The sequence below is a fragment of the Salmo salar genome, chromosome 16 (genome assembly GCF_965601325.2).
Source record: "Salmo salar chromosome 16, fSalSal1, whole genome shotgun sequence".
In the NCBI taxonomy this organism is placed as follows: Eukaryota; Metazoa; Chordata; class Actinopteri; order Salmoniformes; family Salmonidae; genus Salmo; species Salmo salar.
The window spans coordinates 76504382-76526982 of record NC_138306.1 but is presented as its reverse complement, the minus strand read 5'-3'; the positions used below and the strand labels follow the sequence as shown (position 1 = coordinate 76526982).

Here is a 22601-nt window from a genome sequence, read left to right as displayed (position 1 = left end):
TGAAAAGTGCAAATCAATCCCAGAACAGCAGCAAAGGACCTTGTGAAGGTGCTGGAGGAAACAGGTACAAAATTATCTATATCCACAGTAAAACGAGTCCTATATCGACATAACCTGTTTCCTCCATAGCCGCTCAGCAAGGAAGAAGCCACTGCTCCATAACCGCCATAAAAAAGCCAGACTACGGCTGGACATGGGGACAAAGATCCTACTTTTTGGAGAAATGTCCTCTGGTTTGATGAAACAAAAATAGAACTGTTTGGACATAATGACCATTGTTATGTTTGGAGGAAAAAGTTGGAGGCTTGCAAGCCAAAGAACACCATCCCAACCGTGAAGCACGGGGGTGGCAGCATCATGTTGTGGGGGTGCTTTGCTGCAGGAGGGACTGGTGCACTTTACAAAATGATGGCATCATGAGGGAGGGAAATTATGTGGATATATTGACGCAACATCTCAAGACATCAGTCAGGAAGTTAAAGTTTGGTCGCAAATGGGTCTTCCAAATGGACAATGACCCTAAACATACTTCGTAAAGTTGTGGCAAAATGGCTTAAGGACAACAAAGTCAAGGTATTGGAGTGGGTATCACAAAGCCCTTTCCTCAATCCTATAGAAAACTTGTGGGCAGAACTGAAAAAGCGTGTGCGAGCAAGGAGGCCTACAAACCTGACTCGGTTACACTAGCTATGTCAGGAGGAATGGGCCAAAATTCACCCAACTTATTGTGGGTAACTTGTGAAAGGCTACCCAAAATGTTTGACCCAAAGTTCAACAATTTAAAGGCAATGCTACCAAATACTAATTGAGTGTATGTAAACTTCTGACCCACTGGGAATGTGATGAAAGAAATAAAAGCTGAAATAAATCATTCTCTACTATTATTGACATTTCAAATTCTCAAAATAAAGTGGTGATCCTAACTGACCTAAGACAGGGAATTTTTACTAAGATTAAATGTCATGAATTGTGAAAAACTGAGTTTAAATGTAAACTTCCGACTTCAACGGTACATATTGACCATAATAACAGTTGTCAGTTTACATGTATGTGGGAATTATTTTATGTGTGGTTTATGTATAGCCCTTAAATTAAACTGATGCCAAAATAAAGGGGATAAGTGAGGGTTACCATGTACAATTCCAGCTGTTAAAATATCTCTCCTTGCCAATAGAATAGGCCTATAATATGTCATCATTGGGAAGCAGAAGTGGAAACCCCAAGGGTTGGGGAGTAACTGAATACATGTAACCTACCCAACCCTGGAAACCCCCGATTTCTTATGCTAAAGCCATCCCCCGTTTCCGTGAAAAAGACGCTCAAAAGTGATCCTGTTCTTAGAAGTCATTTTGCTGGTTTGTTTGCAGCTACAGACAACAAAACAGTCGTGTAGTATGTTGACTCATTGTGGCTATGTCTTTAGCCTGCCTACCTAGCAGACATGACATGATGTAAAAGTGAAAGTAAAACTTAAACTTGCCTGTTGAGCCACTCGATTGCAAACAATATGTTGGATTTAAAATCAAATCAAATTTTATTGGTCACGTGTTTAGCAGATGTTATTGCGGGTGTAACGAAATGCTTGTGTTTCTAGCTCCAACAGTGCAGTAATATCTAACAAGTAATATCTAACAATTTCACAACTTATACTAATACACACAAATCTAAGAAAAGGAACGAAATTAGAATATATAAATTAATGGATGAGCAATGTCAGAGCGGCATACACTAAGATAGAGTAGAATAGTATAGAATACAGTATATACATATTAGATGAGTAATGCAAGATATGTAAACATTATTAAAGTGACTAGTGTTCCATTTATTAAAGTGGCCAGTGGTTACAAGTCTATGAATATAGGCAGCATCCTCTATGTGCTAGCGATGGCAATTTAGCAGTCTGATGGCCTTGAGATAGAAGCTGTTTTTGATGCACCTGTACTGACCTCGTCTTCTGGATGATAGCGGGGTGAACAGGCAGTGGCTCGGGTGGTTGAGGTCCTTGATGATCTTTTTGGCTGTCCTGTGACATCAGGTGCTGTAGGTGTCCTGGAGGGCAGGTAGTTTGCCCCCGATGATACGATGGGCAGACCGCACCACCCTCTGGAGAGACCTGCAGTGGCGGGCGGTGCAGTTGCCGTACCGAGTGGTGATAAGCCTGCCAGGAAACTCTCAATTGTGCATCTCTAAAAGCTTGTGAGGGTTTTAGGTGCCAAGCCAAATTTCTTCAGCCTCCTGAGGTTGAAGAGGCGCTGTTGCACCTTCTTCACCACACTGTCTGTGTGGGTGGACCATTTCAGTTTGTCAGGGATGTGTACGCTGAGGAACTTGAAGCTTTCCACCTTCTCCACAGCGGTCCTGTCGATGTAGATAGGGCGGTGCTCCCTCTGCTGTTTCCTGAAGTCCACGATCATCTCCTTTGTTTTGTTGACACTGAGTGAGATTTAATTTTCCTGGCACTACACTCCCAGAGCCCTCACCTCCTCTCTGTAGGCAGTCTCGTCATTGTTGGTAATCAAGCCCACTACTGTTGTGTCATCTGCAAACTTGAGGATTGAGTTGGAGGCGTGCATGGCCACACAGTCATGGGTGAACAGGGAGTACAGAGGGGCTGAGCACGCACCCTTGTGGGGCCCCATATTGAGGATCAGCCAAGTGCAGGGGTTGTTTCCTACCATCACCACCTGGGGGCAGCCCGTCAGGAAGTCCAGGACCCAGTTGCACAGGACGGGGTTCAGAACCAGGGCCTCAAGCTTAATGATGAGCTTGGAGGGTACTATGGTGTTGAATGCTGAGATATAGTCAATGAACAGCATTCTTACATAGTTATTCCTTTTGTCCAGATGGGATAGGGCAGTGTGCAGTGTGATGGTGATTGCATCGTCTGTGGATCTATTGTGGCGATAAGCAAATTGAAGTGGGTCTAGGGTGACAGGTAAAGTGGAGGTGATATGATCCTTGACTAGTCTCTCAAAGCACTTCATGATGACAGAAGTAAGTGCTACTGGGCGATAGTCATTTAGTTCAGGTAACTGTGCTTTCTTGGGTACAGGAACAATGGTGGCCATCCTGAAGCATGTACGGACAGCAGACTGGGATAGGTAGAGATTGAATATGTCCGTAAACACACCAGCCAGCTGGTCTGCGCATGTTTTGAGGACGCGGCTAGGTTTGCTGTCTGGGCCCGCCGCCTTGCGAGGGTTAACACGCTTAAATGTCTTACTCAGGAGAGCCCACAGACCTTGGTAGCAGGCTGCGTTGGTGGCACTGTGTTACCTTCAAAGAGAGCGAAGAAGGTGTTTAGCTTATCCGGTAGCAAGACATTGGTGTCCACAACGTGGCTGGTTTTCTTTTTGTAGTCCACGATTGTCTGTAGACCCTGCCACATACATCTCGTGTCTGAGCCATTGAATTGCTACTCCACTTTGTCTCTATACTGATGTTTTGCCTGTTTGATTGCCTTTCCAAAGGGAATAGTTGCATTGTTTGTATTCTGCCATATTCCCAGTCACCTTGTTATGGTCAAATGCGGTGGTTCTCGCTTTCAGTTTTGCTTGAATGCTGCCATCTATCCACGATTTCTGGTTAGGGTATGTTTTAATAGTCACAGTGGGTACAAGTCAGTCACTGTATCAGTGTATAGGTCTATATTATTCTCTGAAGCTACCCGGAGCATATCCCAGTCTGCGTGATCAGAACAATCTTAAAGTGTGGATTCCGATTGGTCAGACCAGCGTTGAATAGTCCTTAGCATGGGTACTTCCTGTTTGAGATCTGCCTATAGGAAGGGAGGAGCAAAATAGAGTCGTGGTCAGATTTGCTGAAAGGAGGGTAGGGGAGGGTCTTGAAGGTCTCCCGGAAGTTGGAGTAACAGTGGTTGTGTCTTAGCAACGCGAGTACTACAGTTAATGTGTTGGTAGAATTTCAGCATCCTTTTCCTCAAATTTGCTTTGTTAAAATCCGCAGCTATAATAAATGCAGCCTCAGGATATGTGGTTTCCAGTTTGCAAAAAGTCCAGTGAAGTTCTTTGAGGGCCGTCGTGGTATTGGCTTGAGGGGGAATATACACGGCCCTGACTATAACCGAAGAAAATTATCTTGGGAGAGAATATGGTCGGCATTTGATGGTGAGGTATTGTAGGTCGGGTGAACAAAAGGTCTTGAGTTTCTGTGTGTTATCACAGTTACACCATGAGTCGTTGTTCATGAATAACACACCCCTTCCCTTTTTCTTCCCGGAGAGATATTTATTCCTGTTTGCGTGATGTACTGAGAACCCGTCTGGCTGGATCGACTTAGACAGTATATCCCAAGAGAGCCATGTTTCAGTGAAAAAGAGTATGTTACAATCCCTGATGTCTCTCTGGAAAGATACTCTCGCTCTGAGCTCGTCAACTTTATTATCCAAAGACTGAACAATAGCGAGTAATATACTCGGAAGTGGTGGGTGGTGTGCGCACCTCCTAGGTCGGACTAGAACACCACTCTGAGTACCTCTCCTTCGCCGGCGTTGTTTTGGGTCGGCTTCTGGAATCAGTTCAATTGCCCTGGGGGGTACGAACAAAGGATCCGTTTCGGGAAAGTCATATTCCTGGTATGATGCTGGTAGTGCTGGTGAGTTACCGCCGCTCTGATATCCAGTAGTTCTTCCCGGCTGTATGTAATAACACAAAAACAATTCTGGACTAACAATGTAAGAAATAATACATAAAAAAAATAAAAATACGGCAAAGTTTCCTAAGAGCTGGAAGCGAAGCAGCCCTCTTTTTCGGCGCCATCTTTAGCCTATGACAAAGGTAAAATAACCTAGCTAACGACTTCAAATCAAGAAAATATCTATCAAAGGCTAAACATATGTTTGACAAAGTAATTATGATTAATTTTACTCATGAACTCAGATGAGTCCATACCATACAGTGCAGTTGTTTGGCAACTTCCTGTGCCATATGGTAGGTGGTGCATCTAACCTCCTGCCTGTAGCAGTACTTGTTTATTTCATCACAAAAATTGCCCGCTACATTGTTTTACACAGAATATTTTTAAATTTTTCAAGATAAAATATTTATTACATACATTAATACATCACACACACAATACAGTATACACAGCACATACATATTACAATTAATATAAAACAGGGGGATGTACAACTGCACAAAATTATATTTGCCTGCAGGTTAAATGCACTGTGTTGTGGTACAACATTATTATGTCAATATAATCATACAAACGATAGATTTTTTCCAAAAGATTGATTGACACAAATTGTCATGGAAAAATAATATATTACATTTTGATTGCCAAAGTTGATTGTTAACTACGTGGGAGTATGAAAAGCACGCAGAGCAACAACAACAAAAACCAAAAACCTTCATTTCCCCTCTACTATATGGCCAGATTGCTAGCAAGAATGACAAGAAACTGCCATGTGGGGAATCATAAGTGGCTCGTTTCAGCTCGTTTCATCTTGTTCTTCATAACATGTCTTGTTTTAGAGGTGTTTTGACTCATGTCTACGCTAATATGGCTAAAATTCACTAGCTAGCTAACCAAGAACTGTAAAGATGTATTTGAGAGAAAACAAGTGCTCATTGTGAAAATATATTTATGTTTTCTATAATCATTGGAGACTAAATAAAGCTTACATGTTGTCAGCAATCTAAGCCAATCCAATCTGTTTGCCTCATACTTGTGGATGTGTTGATTTGTTGCTAAACAACCAACCCCGCTATAACGCCAAAACATTATCACCGCATATTGGCTCTGCTTGAACTCCCCTGCCAATGCATTGTTGTTCTTCTCAGACAATCTTTTACAATTATATTTCAACATTTGAGGTAGGCTACATGATCACACCGGTAAAAGATCAGTTGTTGTATTACTTGAGGCACGGCTGAGTGAGCATACATTTAAATTAGCTTTTTTATTTTACTGGGCTGATTTCACTGGTCATCCCCAAAGCCAACACTTCCTTTGGCCACCTTTCCTTCCAGTTCTCTGCTGCCAAAATCACTGAAGCTGGAGACTTATCTCCCTCTCTAACTTTAAGCATCAGCTGTCAGAACAGCTTACCGATCACTGTACCTGTACACAGCCAATCTGTAAATAGCACACCCAACTACCTCATCCCCATATTGTTATTTTTCCTCTTGCTCTTTTGCACCCCAGTATCTTTACTTGCACATCATCATCTTCACATCTCACTTCAGTGTTAATGCTAAATTGTAATTATTTCGCCTCTGTAGCCAATTTATTGCCTTACCTCCCTACTCTTCTACATTTGCACACACTGTACATAGTTTTTTCTATTGTGTTTATTGACTGTACGTTTGTTTATGTGTAACTCTGTGTTGTTGTTTTTGTCGCACAGCTTTGTTTTATCTTGGCCAGGTCACAGTTGTAAATAAGAACTTGTTCTCAACTGGCCTACCTGGTTAAATAAAGGTGAAATAAAAAAAATGGAGCCTGCAGCTGATCAGTCTCAGCGGAGGTAGAGGGAAGCAGCCTGATCCGGGTCCACCTTTCAAAGTCCCTCCACTCTCTCTTTCCTCCGCTGTTTGGATGTTAAATGACGAGACAGTCATTGATGCGAATAACCACTCTTGTTCAGCACATTGCAATACATCCTGGGTATATCAAGCACACTGATTGAAAAAACACTGGTGTTGCAATAATTAACATTTACCAACAGACAGCATCAACGTGCCATTTTACACCCATAACATCAGTTGACACTGACCAAAATGGACACCATCTTCCAGTTGATGGCGAAACTCGAGTCGCACCATAATATTTCTGCACAAATTCATGTTGTTACTCCTATATGACCAGAGAAACTGAAATATTAGTTATTAAAATGACCCATTTCATGCCTTAACTGTTGAGTAGAAAGTGCCCCCCCCCCCCCCCCCCCCCCCCAGGAAGACAGAGTTTGTACCTTCGTACAAATGAAATGGTTCAAAATGGGAACACGTCGGGTACACATTTGGCCTACAGCGCCAGAGGAATAAAAATAAGGAACTAATTTCATAATTTAGAATTTTTGTTTGTAATGCGCCGATTGACTTATCATAGATTTCATCATTTGAACTTGTATTTCATGATTTGAAACTGAAATGAATATTAATTTAGTTGTAAAATTATATTTCTATTTAATTGAATATTTAAATTGAATATTTATATATTCAGTTTCAGTATGGTAGATATTTAATTTATTGTTTCTGCATCAAGTTTACAAACTATTATTTCAAGTTGATCAAAGTTTCATATATTAAACTTCTCAGATGCATTCAAATTCAGTTCTCTAAATTCAGATTAAAAACCAGAGACAACATCCTGGTACTTTGCCAGCCAGGAAAAGTAGAGGATGACAGAATAAAACACTTTCTGTGGTAAACAGAAGCTTCTGGTGGTTTATGAAGCCAATGTGGAATGTTGAAGGTCCATGTTCCAGAGAGTCTAAGCTTTCAGGTATGGGGTCATAATAGCTTATAACCAAAACCATTCAAACGCTAGAGACAAATTCATAGGAAGAAAATTAATTAAACATTCCACATTGGCTTCAGAAACTGCCAGAAGCTTCTGTTTAAAACGGAGTGATTCTCTGTGCTCCTCTACCTTTCCTGGCTGGCAAAATACCACCACAGACCAAGGGGTAATCCAGACACGTCACAGGGGCTACTGAAATCCTTCTATATGAATTTTGCATTCCGTTTTAAAATTCAAAATGGTGCAGGCAGTCAAGTGTTCAAGAAACTGTTCACCTGTTTCTATGTCAAGCAAGGACAATGTTCCATTTGTTCTTTTTGTGTAATTTTATGGTGCGTGTGGGGCAAAGCAGCATATAAAATATTTTATTTCCAACTTTCCCCCAAAAAGTGACATATATTGGTAGATTGCTGTGCTAATGTTAAACATGGCCTTTAAACACCTCTGTCATACTGAACGCAGGCAAATGCAATCTAGCAACATGTCGTGGCATTGACCAACCAATGGTGTGTTAGATAATACCCACATATGTTCGCTTGACACCCCTAATTATCAAATTGGAGGAATAAATACAGAAAAAAATATCAATGAGTGGGATTAATTATTTAAATTAGCTATGTGTGCATTAATTCACCCAATTATACGTGCATTCATTCATGGTTGATCCAGGGGCGGAAATCCCGGGGGGGACGGGGGGGACACGACCCCCCCCCCATCCTGGGAAAAATATGATTTGTCCCCCCCAATATATCACTGAAACATAACTATGTAATTTAAATAATATTAATAATACGCAATGAAAGCAATTGTGCTGATTATAGACACTTAATAGCGCGTTTTTAAGTTTCAAAAGATTGCGACCCCCCCACTCTTTTCCTCACAATGGTTTGATCCAATGGCAAGGTAACAGAGGGGTCGTAGCCACTGTCTGAAAGGCACTCAATGAACGTAACTGACGTGAGGTTAATCCAGTCAATCGCGCACACACACTAGCTGAATATGCAGAGCTAGCGCGCAAATATGAACTATTAAGCTAGCTAGTACCTATTCCATTTATGTGGCCTCGTCAAAGATGGAATCTTTGCTATCGTCAATTTATTCAGAGATCAGCATGCAGATGATGTAAGTTAGTGCTTCAAAGTCCCTGTGATAAGGTTAGCGATAAACTGAAATCCAAACTGAACAGAACTACACTCTCTTCTACCATTGTCTTAAATATATTTAATGGTCTCGTTGCAAAAGCTAAATTGTCGCAAGGGAACTTTTATTTATTTATTTTATTTAACCCGGGTAGCAAAGATTATAGCAAACACCACTGAAACTGAATTGGTGCTCGCTTGCTTTGCAAATTCAGCTATTGTTGAAAGCCAGCCAATATGAAACAAACTATTAAAATTACAAAAGGTTGCAGCATATGTTATGTAAATGGTGAACTCATACAGCTGTCAACTCTTGTCATTTTAATCCGTTTCACATTTGCTAGCTACCTTTTAGATCGAAGCCCAAATAGAATGATACAAGATAAGATGATAGAAGCCCATCTCCTACTGTAAATAACCTACACACTGTGTGTCTGTGTAGCCAGCCAGCCAGGTAGAAAAATGGCAGAAAAATAAAAGACGGACATCAGAGTATTTTTCAGTACACCAAAACGCAAAGTAAGAACCCTAGTAGCCTAATATCTCAAAGACTAGTTGATAAAATGTTCATAAGAAAGAAATGAAATTCTAATGGAAATGTTTCACAATGATGTCATTAGGCAGAGCAGGCAACAGATGGCACACAGACAGCAGAGTTGGGGACAGATATGCAGGGACAGACTGGCAGAGACAGGGAGTCTCAGTTAAGTTTGTTGAGTCTTTGTTTGGCAACATTATGAAAGGTTCTCCATTTTTTTTACTTGTAAAATAGGAACATAATTGGAAAATGCCATGGATACCCCCACTCTCAACTTAAACTGGTGACTGAACTAAGATTTGTTAAAGGCAATGGTATTGCTGTTGTGATTAGTTGTGTAGTTTTGGTTACCGGTTTCTTTGGTTCCTCAATATACATTTACCATATTACAATGTAGGCTATGTGTTACAGCACTACTTTTGGTGTCCCCCTCAGGAATTGCTATTGAGAAAATTTCATGTAATTGTCCCCCCCCCAAAGTTGATATCAGATTTTCGCCCCTGGGTTGATCTATTTGTGGGAATTTATATATTTTTTTATTTATTTCTAATTACAGCAGGTTTGGTCTTCCCTATGGATAATCCATAAGAAGCAAAACGTACTTCTTTCACATGCATTGCTTGCTGTTTGGGGTTTTAGGCTGGGTTTCTGTACAGCACTTTGAGATATCAGCTGATGTACGAAGGGCTATATGAATAAATTTGATTTGATTTTAATGGCGCAGAGTATTGCTTCCACCAGTAAGACAGAAGTGTGATCGACATTCTTTGAAGTCGCATTGATCATTTGTCAAACTCTGCTAAGCGCTGCTATTGCAGTAGCCTAGTCTATATTACATGGTTATATTTCTGCGAAAGCTCCCTTTTCGTAGCCTATGAGGTGAAATTCAGCTTGCTACTAGATAACTTCTTGATAATGAAACTGGACTGTTGTGTGGCTAAGAATTTGTTGGCTAAAATGTACATTATTTCAATGCAGCCTAGATTACAGACTACACACATTTCTTAATTGTTACAATGTAGCGCCTAGGTTCTCCATCCTTCTCCCAAAGTCCTTGCCAAGTCGTGTATAACTCTGTGGCGCCTCCTTGTGGCAATGGCACGGCAGGGTATATTGCTTTCACCAATCAGGTTTGAAAAGAAAATCGACCTGATCACTGAGGTCATAATAATAAAATCCAATATAGAACTCAAGTCCTTTATTGAAAAAATATAAATATCAAACACCTCAAATTAACAAAGGAATGTCAGCATATACAGGCTGGAATTCAACCATTGCAGATAAAATATATTTAACACACTGCGCTTTCAAGTGCATTTGTTTTGCATAGCAGCATGTCTCAGAAGGAAAGATTTGACACTTGATTTAGGAATCGTCAGTCCTGTGGTGTGATCCGTTTGGCGAACGTGGCTGAGAAGTCATGCAGTGCATGCAACGAGAATGATCTAAGTCTAGTGTCAACTAGTCCCTTTCCCCAGCTCAGTATTCACAGATATATATGTTGGTGATGGTTCAACCCAGCCCTATATGGACCTTCCTCTGTACTGCTTTCACCAATCAAGTTTGAAAAAAAAAAATACATTCTTAAGACAAAGTGCTGAAACAGAATTGGTGTTCAGATGTGTGTACATGGACAACACATGCATTCAGTCATCAACACATCACTACAGTGTGAGGTCTGGAGTTTAAAAAGGGATACATACAATGATTGTACATTAATATGTTTTTATATGTGCCAGTCCAGTCCCAAAATAAAGCAATGTGAGCTGGTCTTAAATCATAACATCTTCTGTAACAGAATTACCTGAGACAGAACATGTCTAAGAAGGAAGGAGTTGACACTTGATTTAGGAATCGTCAGTCCTGTGGTGTGATCCGTTAAGCGAACCTGGCTGAGAAGTAGCCTAGTGGTTAGAGCGTTGGGCCAGTAACTGAAAGGTTGCTACATCAAATCCCAGAGCTGACAAGGGGAAAATCTGTTGTTCTGCACCTGAACAAAGGCAGTTAACCCACTGTTCCTTGGCCATCATTGTAAATAAGAATTTGTTCTTAACTGACTTGCCTAGTTAAACAAAGCTTCAATATTTTAAATACATTTTTAAAAAGAATTACAGTACATGCAATGAGACTGCTCTGTAAGTCTAGTGTCAACTAGTCCCATTCCCCAAGTCAGTTTTCACAGATCTGAAAGGGTTCAGATAGGGATATGTATGTTGGTGATGGTTCAGCCCAGCCCAGCCCTATATGGACCTTCCTCTGTATTGCTTTCACCAATCAAGTTTGGAAAAAAATACATTCTTAAGACAAAGTGCTGAAACAGAATTGGTGTTCAGATGTGTACATGGACAACATAAGCATTCAGTCAACACAAGTACAGGTTTTTGCATGTGCTAAGACTCCATTTTAGAACAGTCTTGGTCCAGTCCCAAAATAAATTCATGGGAGCTGGTCTTAATTCATAACATCTTCTGTAACAGAATTACATGAGACATACCAGTAACAGAACTAAAACCTGGGATATACCAGGTTAGTGGTCTTGACCAACAAATGTTCTTATGTTCCAATCTGGTGGTAACTAGTCTTACCCCTTACTATGGTCCGTAATTGGTCCATCACAGACTGATGTAGATATATTTGAGAAAAAATGTCCTAAAATTCAGGTGACAAAATTCTATTGTGAAAACAGATAAAAATACACACCTGAGGGTAATTTGATGAAGACAAACACTGTTTGTCAAAATAAAATATTAATGCATAAACATGCAAATCAATTTATAACATTTTTGACATGCGTTTTTCTGGATATTTTTGTTGTTATTCTGTCTCTCACTGTTCAAATAAACCTACCATTAAAATTATAGACTGATCATTTCTTTGTCAGTGGGAAAACGTACAAAATCAGCAGGGGATCAAATACTTTTCCCCCCCACTGTATAGGTCCTGGATGGCAGGAAGCTTGGCCTCAGTGATGTACTGGCCCGTACGCACTACCCTCTGTAGCGCCTTTCGGTCAGATGCCGAGCAGTTGCCATACCAGGCGGTGATGCAACCGGTCTTGCTCTCATTGAGGGAGAGGTTGTTATCCTGGCACCACACTGCCAGGTCTCTGACGACCTCACTATAGGCTGTCTCATTGTTCGGTGATCAGGCCTACCACTGTTGTGTCGTCAGCAAACTTAATGATGGTGTTGGAGTCGTGTTTGGCCACGCAGTCATGGGTGAACAGGGAGTACAGGAGGGGACTAAGTACACATCCCTGAGGGGCCCCAGTGTTGAGGATCAGCGTGGCAGATGCGTTGTTGCCTACTCTTACCACCTGGGGCCGGCCCGTCAGGAAGTCCAGTTGCAGAGGGAGGTGTTTAGTCCCAGCGTCCTTAACTTAGTGATAAGCTTTGTGGGCACTATGGTGTTGAACGCTGAGCTGTAGTCAATTGTCTGTGACCATTGATGTTTAGCATTTAAGAATCAGTCAGTTACAGGAATCAAATCATCAAGACAAATATGGTTGGAGTTCACCGTAACTGCCAGCTAAACTATCTGCTTAAGTTTCATACAAACCTCCATTCTCCTGCCCTTTTCCAGGTTTGTCTGCATCCTCTTCCCCTGTTTTGTGGTTGACCGTTAGTGGAACCGTAATCTCTGCAGAATCACACAGAAGGAAAACATCAACTACAGCCTCTCTCCTACTGCATCAAATGCTACTTTAAGAAGTTACTTCTGCTTTATACAGTCTTAAATTAACTGGAATACTTGCCTTGTTCTGGCTGGACTACATCACTGCCTTTAGCTGAGGAGGAGAAGACGAGAGAAAGGTTGAGTTTAGCATCCTCATACACATACCATATAAGTATTTGTTGTGTTCACTTCTAGATGACAATGAAAAGGATGCTAAGTGGCAGAATTCCAGGTGAATGCCACTGTCTTCTTACCCTCAGGCTTTGACTCATCTTTATGACTGTTGGATCCGCTGGCTTCAGCTGCTAATGAGAACAGAAGGACAAACTTTCTCTAATCAGATCATTTTGAAAGAAACACTCCTATACTTCAATGCATTCAGTTGTACAACTGACTAGGTATCCCCCTTTCCCAATACAGTGTTATATTTAACTTTTAAGAATCTGTCAATTACAGCAGTGTTTCCCCTAGGATTGGTCATTCAACATTGGTTTACAGCTAACAGAGTAGAAAAGGTTCCTTGAATTTAGGATGTAGAGTTGAAGTCGGAAGTTTACATACACTTATACACTAGCACAGTCAGCGTAGTCAGCTCAGCTTTCCCCATTGAGACCGTGTCTGTGCCTCGATCTAGGTTGGGCAAAATTAAAAATGGCGGTGTTCGCTTTAGTAATCTCACTAGTATAAAGACCTCCTCCATTCCTGCCATTATTGAAAGAGATTGTGATACTTCACATCTCAAAATTGGGTTACTTAATGTTAGATCCCTCACTTCCAAGGCAGTTATAGTCAATGAACTAATCACTGATCATAATCTTGATGTGATTGGCCTGACTGAAACATGGCTTAAGCCTGATGAATTTACTGTATTAAATGAGGCCTCACCCCCTGGTTACACTAGTGACCATACCCCCCGTGCATCCGGCAAAGGCGGAGGTGTTGCTAACATCTACAATAGCAAATTTCAATAATAAAAAAAAAACTATGACGTTTTCGTCTTTTGAGCTTCTAGTCATGAAATCTACGCAGCCTACTCAATCACTTTTTATAGCTACTGTTTACAGGCCTCCTGGGCCATATGCAGTGTTCCTCACTGAGTTCCCTGAATTCCTATCGGACCTTGTAGTCATAGCAGATAATATTCTAATTTTTGGTGACTTTAACATTCACATGGAAAAGTCCACAGACCCACTCCAAAAGGCTTTCGGAGCCATCATCGACTCAGTGGGTTTTGTCCAACATGTCTCTGGACCTACTCACTGTCACAGTCATACTCTGGACCTAGTTTTGTCCCATGGAATAAATGTTGTGGATCTTAATGTTTTTCCTCATAATCCTGGATTATCGGACCACCATTTTATTGCGTTTACAATTGCAACAAATAATCTGCTCAGACCCCAACCAAGGAGCATTAAAAGTCGTGCTATAAATTCTCAGACAACCCAAAGATTCCTTGATGCCCTTCCAGACTCCCTCTGCCTACCCAAGGACGTCAGAGGACAAAAATCAGTTAACCACCTACCCGAGGAACTCAATTTAACCTTGCGCAATACCCTAGATGCAGTTGCACCCCTAAAAATTAAAAACATCTGTCATAAGAAACTAGCTCCCTGGTATACAGAAAATACACGAGCTCTGAAGCAAGCTTCCAGAAAATTGGAACGGAAATGGCGCCACACCAAACTGGAAGTCTTCCGACTAGCTTGGAAAGACAGTACCGTGCAGTATCGAAGAGCCCTCACTGCTGCTCGATCATCCTATTTTTCCAACTTAATTGAGGAAAATAAGAACAATCCGAAATTTCTTTTTGATACTGTCGCAAAGCTAACTAAAAAGCAGCATTCGCAAATGGAGGATGGCCTTCCCTTCAGCAGTAATACATTTATGAACTTCTTTGAGGAAAAGATCATGATCATTAGAAAGCAAATTACGGACTCCTCTTTAAATCTGGGTATTCCTACAAAGCTCCATTGTCCTGAGTCTGCACAACTCTGCCAGGACCTAGGATCAAGGGAGATACTAAAGTGTTTTAGTACTATATCTCTTGACACAATGATGAAAATAATCATGGCCTCCAAACCCTCAAGCTGCATACTGGACCCTATTCCAACTAAACTACTGAAAGAGCTGCTTCCTGTGCTTGGCCCTCCTATGTTGAACATAATAAAAGGCTCTCTATCCACCGGATGTGTACCAAGCTCACTAAAAGTGGCAGTAATAAAGCCTCTCTTGAAAAAGCCGAATCTTGACCCAGAAATTATAAAAAACTATCGGCCTATATCGAATCGTCCATTCCTCTCAAAAATTTTAGAAAAAGCTGTTGCACAGCAACTCACTGCCTTCCTGAAGACAAACAATGTATACAAAACGCTTCAGTCTGGTTTTAGACCCCATCATAGCACTGAGACTGCACTTGTGAAGGTGGTAAATGACCTTTTAATGACGTCAGACCGAGGCTCTGCATCTGTCCTCGTGCTCCTAGATCTTAGTGCCGCTTTTGATACCATCGATCACCACATTCTTTTGGAGAGATTGGAAACCCAAATTGGTCTACATGGACAAGTTCTGGCCTGGTTTAGATCTTATCTGTCGGAAAGATATCAGTTTGTCTCTGTGAATGGTTTGTCCTCTGACAAATCAATTGTACATTTCGGTGTTCCTCAAGGTTCCGTTTTAGGACCACTATTGTTTTCACTATATATTTTACCTCTTGGAGATGTCATTCGAAAACATAATGTTAAATTTCACTGCTATGCGGACGACACACAGCTGTACATTTCAATGAAATATGGTGAAGCCCCAAAATTGCCCTCGCTAGAAGCCTGTGTTTCAGACATAAGGAAGTGGATGGCTGCAAACTTTCTACTTTTAAACTCGGACAAAACAGAGATGCTTGTTCTAGGTCCCAAGAAACAAAGAGATCTTCTGTTGAATCTGACAATTAATCTGGATGGTTGTACAGTCGTCTCAAATAAAACTGTGAAGGCCCTCGGCGTTACTCTGGACCCTGATCTCTCTTTTGAAGAACATATCAAGACTGTTTCAAGGACAGCTTTTTTCCATCTACGTAACATTGCAAAAATCTGAAACTTTCTGTCCAAAAATGACGCAGAAAAATTAATCCATGCTTTTGTTACTTCTAGGCTGGACTACTGCAATGCTCTACTTTCCGGCTACCCGGATAAAGCACTAAACAAACTTCAGTTAGTGCTAAATACGGCTGCTAGAATCCTGACTAGAACCAAAACATTTGATCATATTACTCCAGTGCTAGCCTCCCTACACTGGCTTCCTGTTAAGGCAAGGGCTGATTTCAAGGTTTTACTGCTAACCTACAAAGCATTACATGGGCTTGCTCCTACCTATCTTTCCGATTTGGTCCTGCCGTACATACCTACACGTACGCTACGGTCACAAGACGCAGGCCTCCTAATTGTCCCTAGAATTTCTAAGCAAATGGCTGGAGGTAGGGCTTTCTCCTATAGAGCTCCATTTTTATGGAATGGTCTGCCTACCCATGTGAGAGACGCAGACTCAGTCTCAACCTTTAAGTCTTTACTGAAGACTTATCTCTTCTATGATTAAGTATAGTCTGGCCCAGGAGTGTGAAGGTGAAGGGAAAGGCTGGAGCAACGAACCGCCCTTGCTGTCTCTGCCTTGCCGGTTCCCCTCTTTCCACTGGGATTCTCTACCTCTAACCCTATTACAGGGGCTGAGTCACTGACTTACTGGTGTTCTTCCATGCCGTCCATGGGAGGGGTGCGTCACTTGAGTGGGTTGAGTCACTGACGTGATCTTCCTGTCTGGGTTGGCGCCCCCTCGCCCCCCCCCCACGCCCCTTGGGTTGTGCCATGGCGGAGATTTTTGTGGGCTATACTCGGCCTTGTCTCAGGATGGTAAGTTGGTGGTTGTAGACATCCCTCTAGTGGTGTCGGGGCTGTGCTTTGGCAAAGTGGGTGGGGTTATATCCTGCCTGTTTGGCCCTGTCCGGGGGTATCATCGGATGGGGCCACAGTGTCTTCTGATCCCTCCTGTCTCAGCCTCCAGTATTTATGCTGCAGTAGTTTATGTGTCGGGGGGCTAGGGTCAGTCTGTTACATCTGGAGTATTCTCTTGTCTTATCCGGTGTCCTGTGTGAATTAAATATGCTCTCTCTAATTCTTTCTTTCTCTCTTTCTCTCTTTCTTTCTCTCGGAGGACCTGAGCCCTAGGACCATGCCTCGGGACTACCTGGCATGATGACCCCTTGCTGTCCCCAGTCCACCTGGCCATGCTGCTGCTCCAGTTTCAACTGTTCTGCCTGCGGCTACGGAACCCTGACCTGTTCACCGGACGTGCTTGTTGCACCCTCGACAACTACTATGATTATTATTATTTGACCATGCTGGTCATTTATGAACATTTTAACATCTTGACCATGTTCTGTTATAATATCCACCCGGCACAGCCAGAAGAGGACTGGCCACCCCTCATAGCCTGGTTCCTCGCTAGGTTTCTTCCTAGGTTTTTGGCCTTTCTAGGGAGTTTTTCCTAGGGAGTTTTTCCTAGCCACCGTGCTTCTTTCACATGCATTGCTTGCTGTTTGGGGTTTTAGGCTGGGTTTATGTACAGCACTTTGAGATTTCAGCTGATATACGAAGGGCTATATAAATAAATTTGATTTGATTTGATTTGACTTATGTTGGAGTCATTAAAACTCATTTTTCAACCACTCCACAAATTTGTTGTTAACAAACTATTGTTTTGGCAAGTCGGTTAGGACATTACTTTGTGCATGACAAGTAATTTTTCCAACAATTGTTTACAGACAGATTATTTCACTGTATCACAATTCCAGTGGGTCAGAAGTTTACATACACTAAGTTGACTGTGCCTTTAAACTGCTTGGAAAATTCCAGAAAATGATGTCATGGCTTAGAAGCTTCTGATAGGCTAATTGACATCATTTGAGTCAATTGAAGGTGTACCTGTGGATGTATTTCAAGGCCTACCTTCAAACTCAGTGCCTCTTTGCTTGACATCATGGGAAAATCAAAAGAAATCCGCTAAGACCTCAGAAGAAAAATTGTAGACCTCCCCATGTCTGGTTCATCTTTGGGAGCAATTTCCAAACGCCTGAAGGTACCACATTCATCTGTACAAACAATAGTACGCAAGTATAAACACCATGGGACCACGCAGCCCTCATACCGCTGAGGAAGGAGATGTGTTCTGCCTCCTAGAGATGAACGTACTTTGGTGCGAAAAGTGCAAATCAATCCCAGAACAGCAGCAAAGGACCTTGTGAAGATGCTGGAGGAAACAGGTAGAAAAGTATCTATATCCACAGTAAAACGAGTCCTATATCGACATAACCTGAAAAGCCGCTCAGCAAAACTGCTCCTAAACCGGCATAAAAAAGCCAGACTACGGTTTGCAACTGCACATGGGGAAAAAGATCATACCTTTTGGAGAAATGTCCTCTGGTCTGATGAAACTAAAATATGACTGTTTGGCCATAATGACCATCGTTATGTTTGGAGGAAAAAGGGGGAGGCTTGCAAGCCGAAGAACAGGGTGGCAGCATCATGTTGTGGGGGTGCTTTGCTGCAGGAGGGACTGGTGCACTTCACAAAATAGATGGCATGAGGGAGGAAAATTATGGGGATATTTTGAAGCAACATCAAGACATCAGTCAGGAAGCTAAAGCTTGGTCGCAAATGGGTCTTCCAAATGAACAATGATCCTAAACATACTTCCAAAGTTGTGGTAAAATGGCTTAAAGACAACAAAGTCAAGGTATTGGAGTGGCCATCACAAAGCCCTTTCCTCAATCCTACAGAAAATTTGTGGGCAGAACTGAAAAAGTGTGTGCGAGCAAGGACGCCTACAAACCTGACTCAGTTACACCAGCTCTGTCAAGAGGAATGGGCCAACATTCACCCAACTTATTGTGGGAAGCTTGTAGAAGGCTACCCGAAACATTTGACCCAAGTTCAACAATTTAAAGGCAATGCTACCAAATACTAATTGAATGTATGTAAACTTCTGACCCACTGGGAATGTGATGAAAGAAATAAAAGCTGAAAAAAAAATCACTCTACTATTATTCTGACATTTCACATTCTTAATATAAAGTGGTGATCCTAACTGACCTGAGACAGGGAATTTTTACTAGGATTAAATGTCAGGAATTGTGAAAAACTGAGTTTAAATGTATTTGGCTAAGGTGTATGTAAACTTCTGACTTCAACTGTATTTTCCCTTTAAGTTTGCATAAGGTTATGAGATTACTACTGAGCACTCGCACACTCTCACACACACACCCCTTTTTCTATTTATTTTCTTCATTCTTCCCTTAAATTTGGGAGGGGGGTATCTGTACTTTACTATTTATATATGACAATTTTTACTTCACTACATTCCTTAAGAAAATAATGTACTTTTTACTCCATTCATTTTCCATGACACCTACAAGTACTTATTACATTTAGAATGCTCAGGCATGACAGCAATATGGTCCAATCCACACACCTATCAATATAATGCATTGTCATCTCTACTGCCTCTGATCTGGCGGATTCACTAAACACAAATACTGCATTTTTAAATTATGCCTGAGTGTTGGAGTGTGCATACATTATTAAGACCCTTCCAATGAAATGAAATGCACATTGTCTAACATTTTGCTGAAGCACTGAGTATGAAGAGTTGAACCAGAAAGAGCCAGAGAATCATCCTACCTGTTATTTTCTTCCACACCAACCAAACTGGGGAATGAAAACACAAGTATTTTACAACTTCTTAAAGTACAAGTCTGCATTAACCATTCTATCAGCTATTGAGTATGACTTCACCGACAATTACATGCTTAAGCTGCAATATGAACAGATATTTTCTGAGAGCACCAATAAAGAACCTGCATACAGTACCTGCACATCTGAACACTACTGTAAATACAGGTAGAACAGGTATCCCCTTCAGGGGGTATAGCTCACTGTTGTTGCTGCTGTTATGTCAATCTGTGCTTCAGAACTATGTACATGTACAGTGTTCTGTTACTAGAGATGTGCTGTTCTTACCTATTATGACGATGGCAACAAGCACTACAATGGTAACGACAACACCAACAACAACCCCAACACCAACTTCAGAAGGCTCTGAAATGAAAACACATTTTGTATTGATACTTTGACAGGATTTTCAGGTATTCAACATAGGACATTTTGAATGCTGCACTACAACACTAGCAGTGTCACTGACATATTAATACATAAGACTGTAACACACTTGAGTGTCCACTCACCTGAACCAAACACCTCTCCAACTGGCTCGCTGACTTCCCCACTAACAGAGTTCTTCATCTTGCAGATGTACTTGTAACTGTTGGTTGATTTGCCAGTGTCACTCTTAGAGACAATCAGCTGTTTTGCTATGACCTCCCAGGCCCCCTCCCCCACTTTCCAGCTGTAGGTGACTGGTTCAGCACCAGTGGTGTCGCCTTCACAGGTTAGAATGCAGGAGGTTTTGTTGGAGTTGCAGGTATAAGTGATTGTGGGTTTGGGAACTGGCTCTGTAAATCCAGGAGAGAGAAAGACAAAGCAGGAAAGAAATGCTTGTGAGGCACTGCATAATCTGCTATTTAATATAGAGGCACACAGACAGACAGACAAACACTTACTGATAACATAATATATATGTCCTCTAAAGCACTTTGCTGTTGAACTCCACATAATAAACCCCAATGTCTGTTTTCAACATAGTGCAGCATTCAAAATGTCCTACAACACCAGCAGTGTTACTAACATATCAATACATAAGACTAACACACTTATGTATGTCCACTCACCTGAACCAAACACCTCACTGACTTCCCCACTAACAGAGTTCTTCATCTTGCAGATGTACTTGTAACTGTTGGTTGGTTTGCCAGTGTAGTTCTTAGAGACAATCAGCTGTTTTCCTGTGACCTGCCACGCCCCCTCCCCCACTTTTCAGCTGTAGGTGACTGGTTCAGCATCAGTGGTGTCACCTTCACAGGTCAGAGTGCAGGAGGTTTTGTTGGTGTTACAGGAAGAAGTGATTGTGGGTTTGGGGACTGGCTCTGTAAATAGAGGAAAGAAACAGGAATAATTTGGGGAAATGCTTGTGAGGCACTGCAATACATAACCTGCTGTTTCTACATGACCACGCACGCACACACATACACACACATACACACACAGAAACACACAGAAACACTTACTGATAACAGATAGTGTATATGTCTTGTCAAGCAGTTTGCTGTTAAACTCCACAGAATAAACTCCACTGTCTGTTTTCATCAATCCACTGATTCTCAGCTCTCCAGTAGTCTGGTCCAGGGTTGTACGGTTTTTGAAGGCAGCATAGATGTCCAGACCACCAAAATCCTTGTCCCACTCTGCCACCTTGTTCTTCCCATGCTTCCATACGATGCTTGTGATGGGGTCAGTCACTGTGGACTTGTCTGGCGTCAACACCAGCTCACCTCCCACTTCATGATAAGGATCACCTGGAAAAGCAGATATTTCATACATGTATCAGAGTATCAATGTATCCAGGGTAACACATTATGGTTAGGGTATAAATATGTAGTCCTAACCCTATTGGCATTGAAAGAGACATTATCATCAACCTTTACTTTTTATGTCTAGAATTCTGCTTGCTGGGTGTATCTGGTCTATGTAGTCTGAACACTTTGACTAGTATGTTCCCCTCATCACCACCACTGGAACAGAAATGTATCTAGACAACACCATAGACTAAAGTCTTTGTCTACACCCTGTTCACTATTATATCACTAGCTAGGTTTCCATCCAATTTACGACTGATTTTCATGCTATTACTCTAAAATATGCATAAAACAATAATCACATTTTCCCACCAGAGATATGTTTCCATCAAACTGACTTTTTGATGATAAGTCTGTGAATGATGAGGTAGTGTAAATAGCCCTCCGCACCTCTCTGATTCAGAGGGGTTGGGTTAAATGCGGAAGACACATTTCAGTTGAATAAATTCAGTTGTACAACTGACTAGGTATCCCCCTTTCCCTTTCACTTGACATAAAAATAACTTTTGCAGATAAATTCCCATGTACCAAATGAAAAATACAAATTTAAATGGGTTCCATCGCATTTTCTACTATACTGATGGTTTGTCACAAACTGCTACGTTATATAGACTGTTGTGTTATATAGACTGTTGTGCGTTATATAGACTGTTATGCATTATAGACTGCTGTGCGTTATATAGACTGTTGTGCGTTATATAAACTGCTGTGCATTATAGACTGTTGCGGTATAAAGACTGCTGTCTGTCATGTTATATAGACTGTTGTGTTATATAGACTGCTGCGTTATATAGACTGTTGTGTTATATAGACTGTTGTGTTATATAGACTGTTGTGTTATATAGACTGCTGCGTTATATAGACTGCTGTGTTATATAGACTGTTTTGTTATATAGACTGCTGTGTTATATAGACTGTTGTGTTATATAGACTGCTGCGTTATATAGACTGTTGTGTTATATAGACTGCTGCGTTATATAGACTGCTGTGTTATATAGACTGCTGTGTTATATAGACTACTGTGTTATATAGACTGTTGCGTTATATAGACTGCTGTGTTATATAGACTGCTGTGTTATATAGACTGCTGTGTTATATGGACTGCTGTGTTATATAGACTACTGTGTTATATAGACTGTTGCGTTATATAGACTGTTGTGCGTTATATTTTTTATTTCACCTTTATTAA

At 41.3% G+C, this 22601-nt stretch overlaps 2 protein-coding genes across 7 annotated transcripts in view; both read right to left on the bottom strand.

Moving 5' to 3' along the window:
• LOC106592084 (uncharacterized) overlaps nt 1-22601 on the bottom strand; it is a 143219-nt gene that overhangs the window by 46642 nt on the left and 73976 nt on the right. The gene's annotated exons all lie outside the window — the stretch shown is intronic.
• LOC145861140 (uncharacterized) lies at nt 10349-20923 on the bottom strand. Of its 2 annotated transcripts, XM_082962959.1 has the most exons (8): nt 20669-20923; nt 20126-20392; nt 19902-19979; nt 19563-19589; nt 13402-13470; nt 13095-13145; nt 12920-12952; nt 10349-12804 (listed from the first exon to the last, which is right to left on the bottom strand). In XM_082962959.1, the coding sequence occupies exons 1-8, from the start codon at nt 20712-20714 to the stop codon at nt 12707-12709; spliced, it is 669 nt and encodes a 222-aa protein (XP_082819085.1). In that variant the 5' UTR covers nt 20715-20923; the 3' UTR covers nt 10349-12706. The 2 variants fall into 2 exon arrangements, with proteins under 2 accessions (XP_082819085.1, XP_082819086.1); XM_082962960.1 differs by lacking the exon at nt 13402-13470.

Coding starts and splice junctions, on each gene's coding strand:
- LOC145861140 (XM_082962959.1), bottom strand. CDS start 20,714: ATGAAGAACTCTGTTAGTGGGGAAGTCAGTGAGGTGTTTGGTTCAG. Junction 19,980..20,125: donor TGGAGAGGTGTTTGGTTCAG/GTGAGTGGACAC, acceptor TTTTCATTTCAG/AGCCTTCTGAAGTTGGTGTT. Junction 12,953..13,094: donor AGATGAGTCAAAGCCTGAGG/GTAAGAAGACAG, acceptor TCTCCTCCTCAG/CTAAAGGCAGTGATGTAGTC.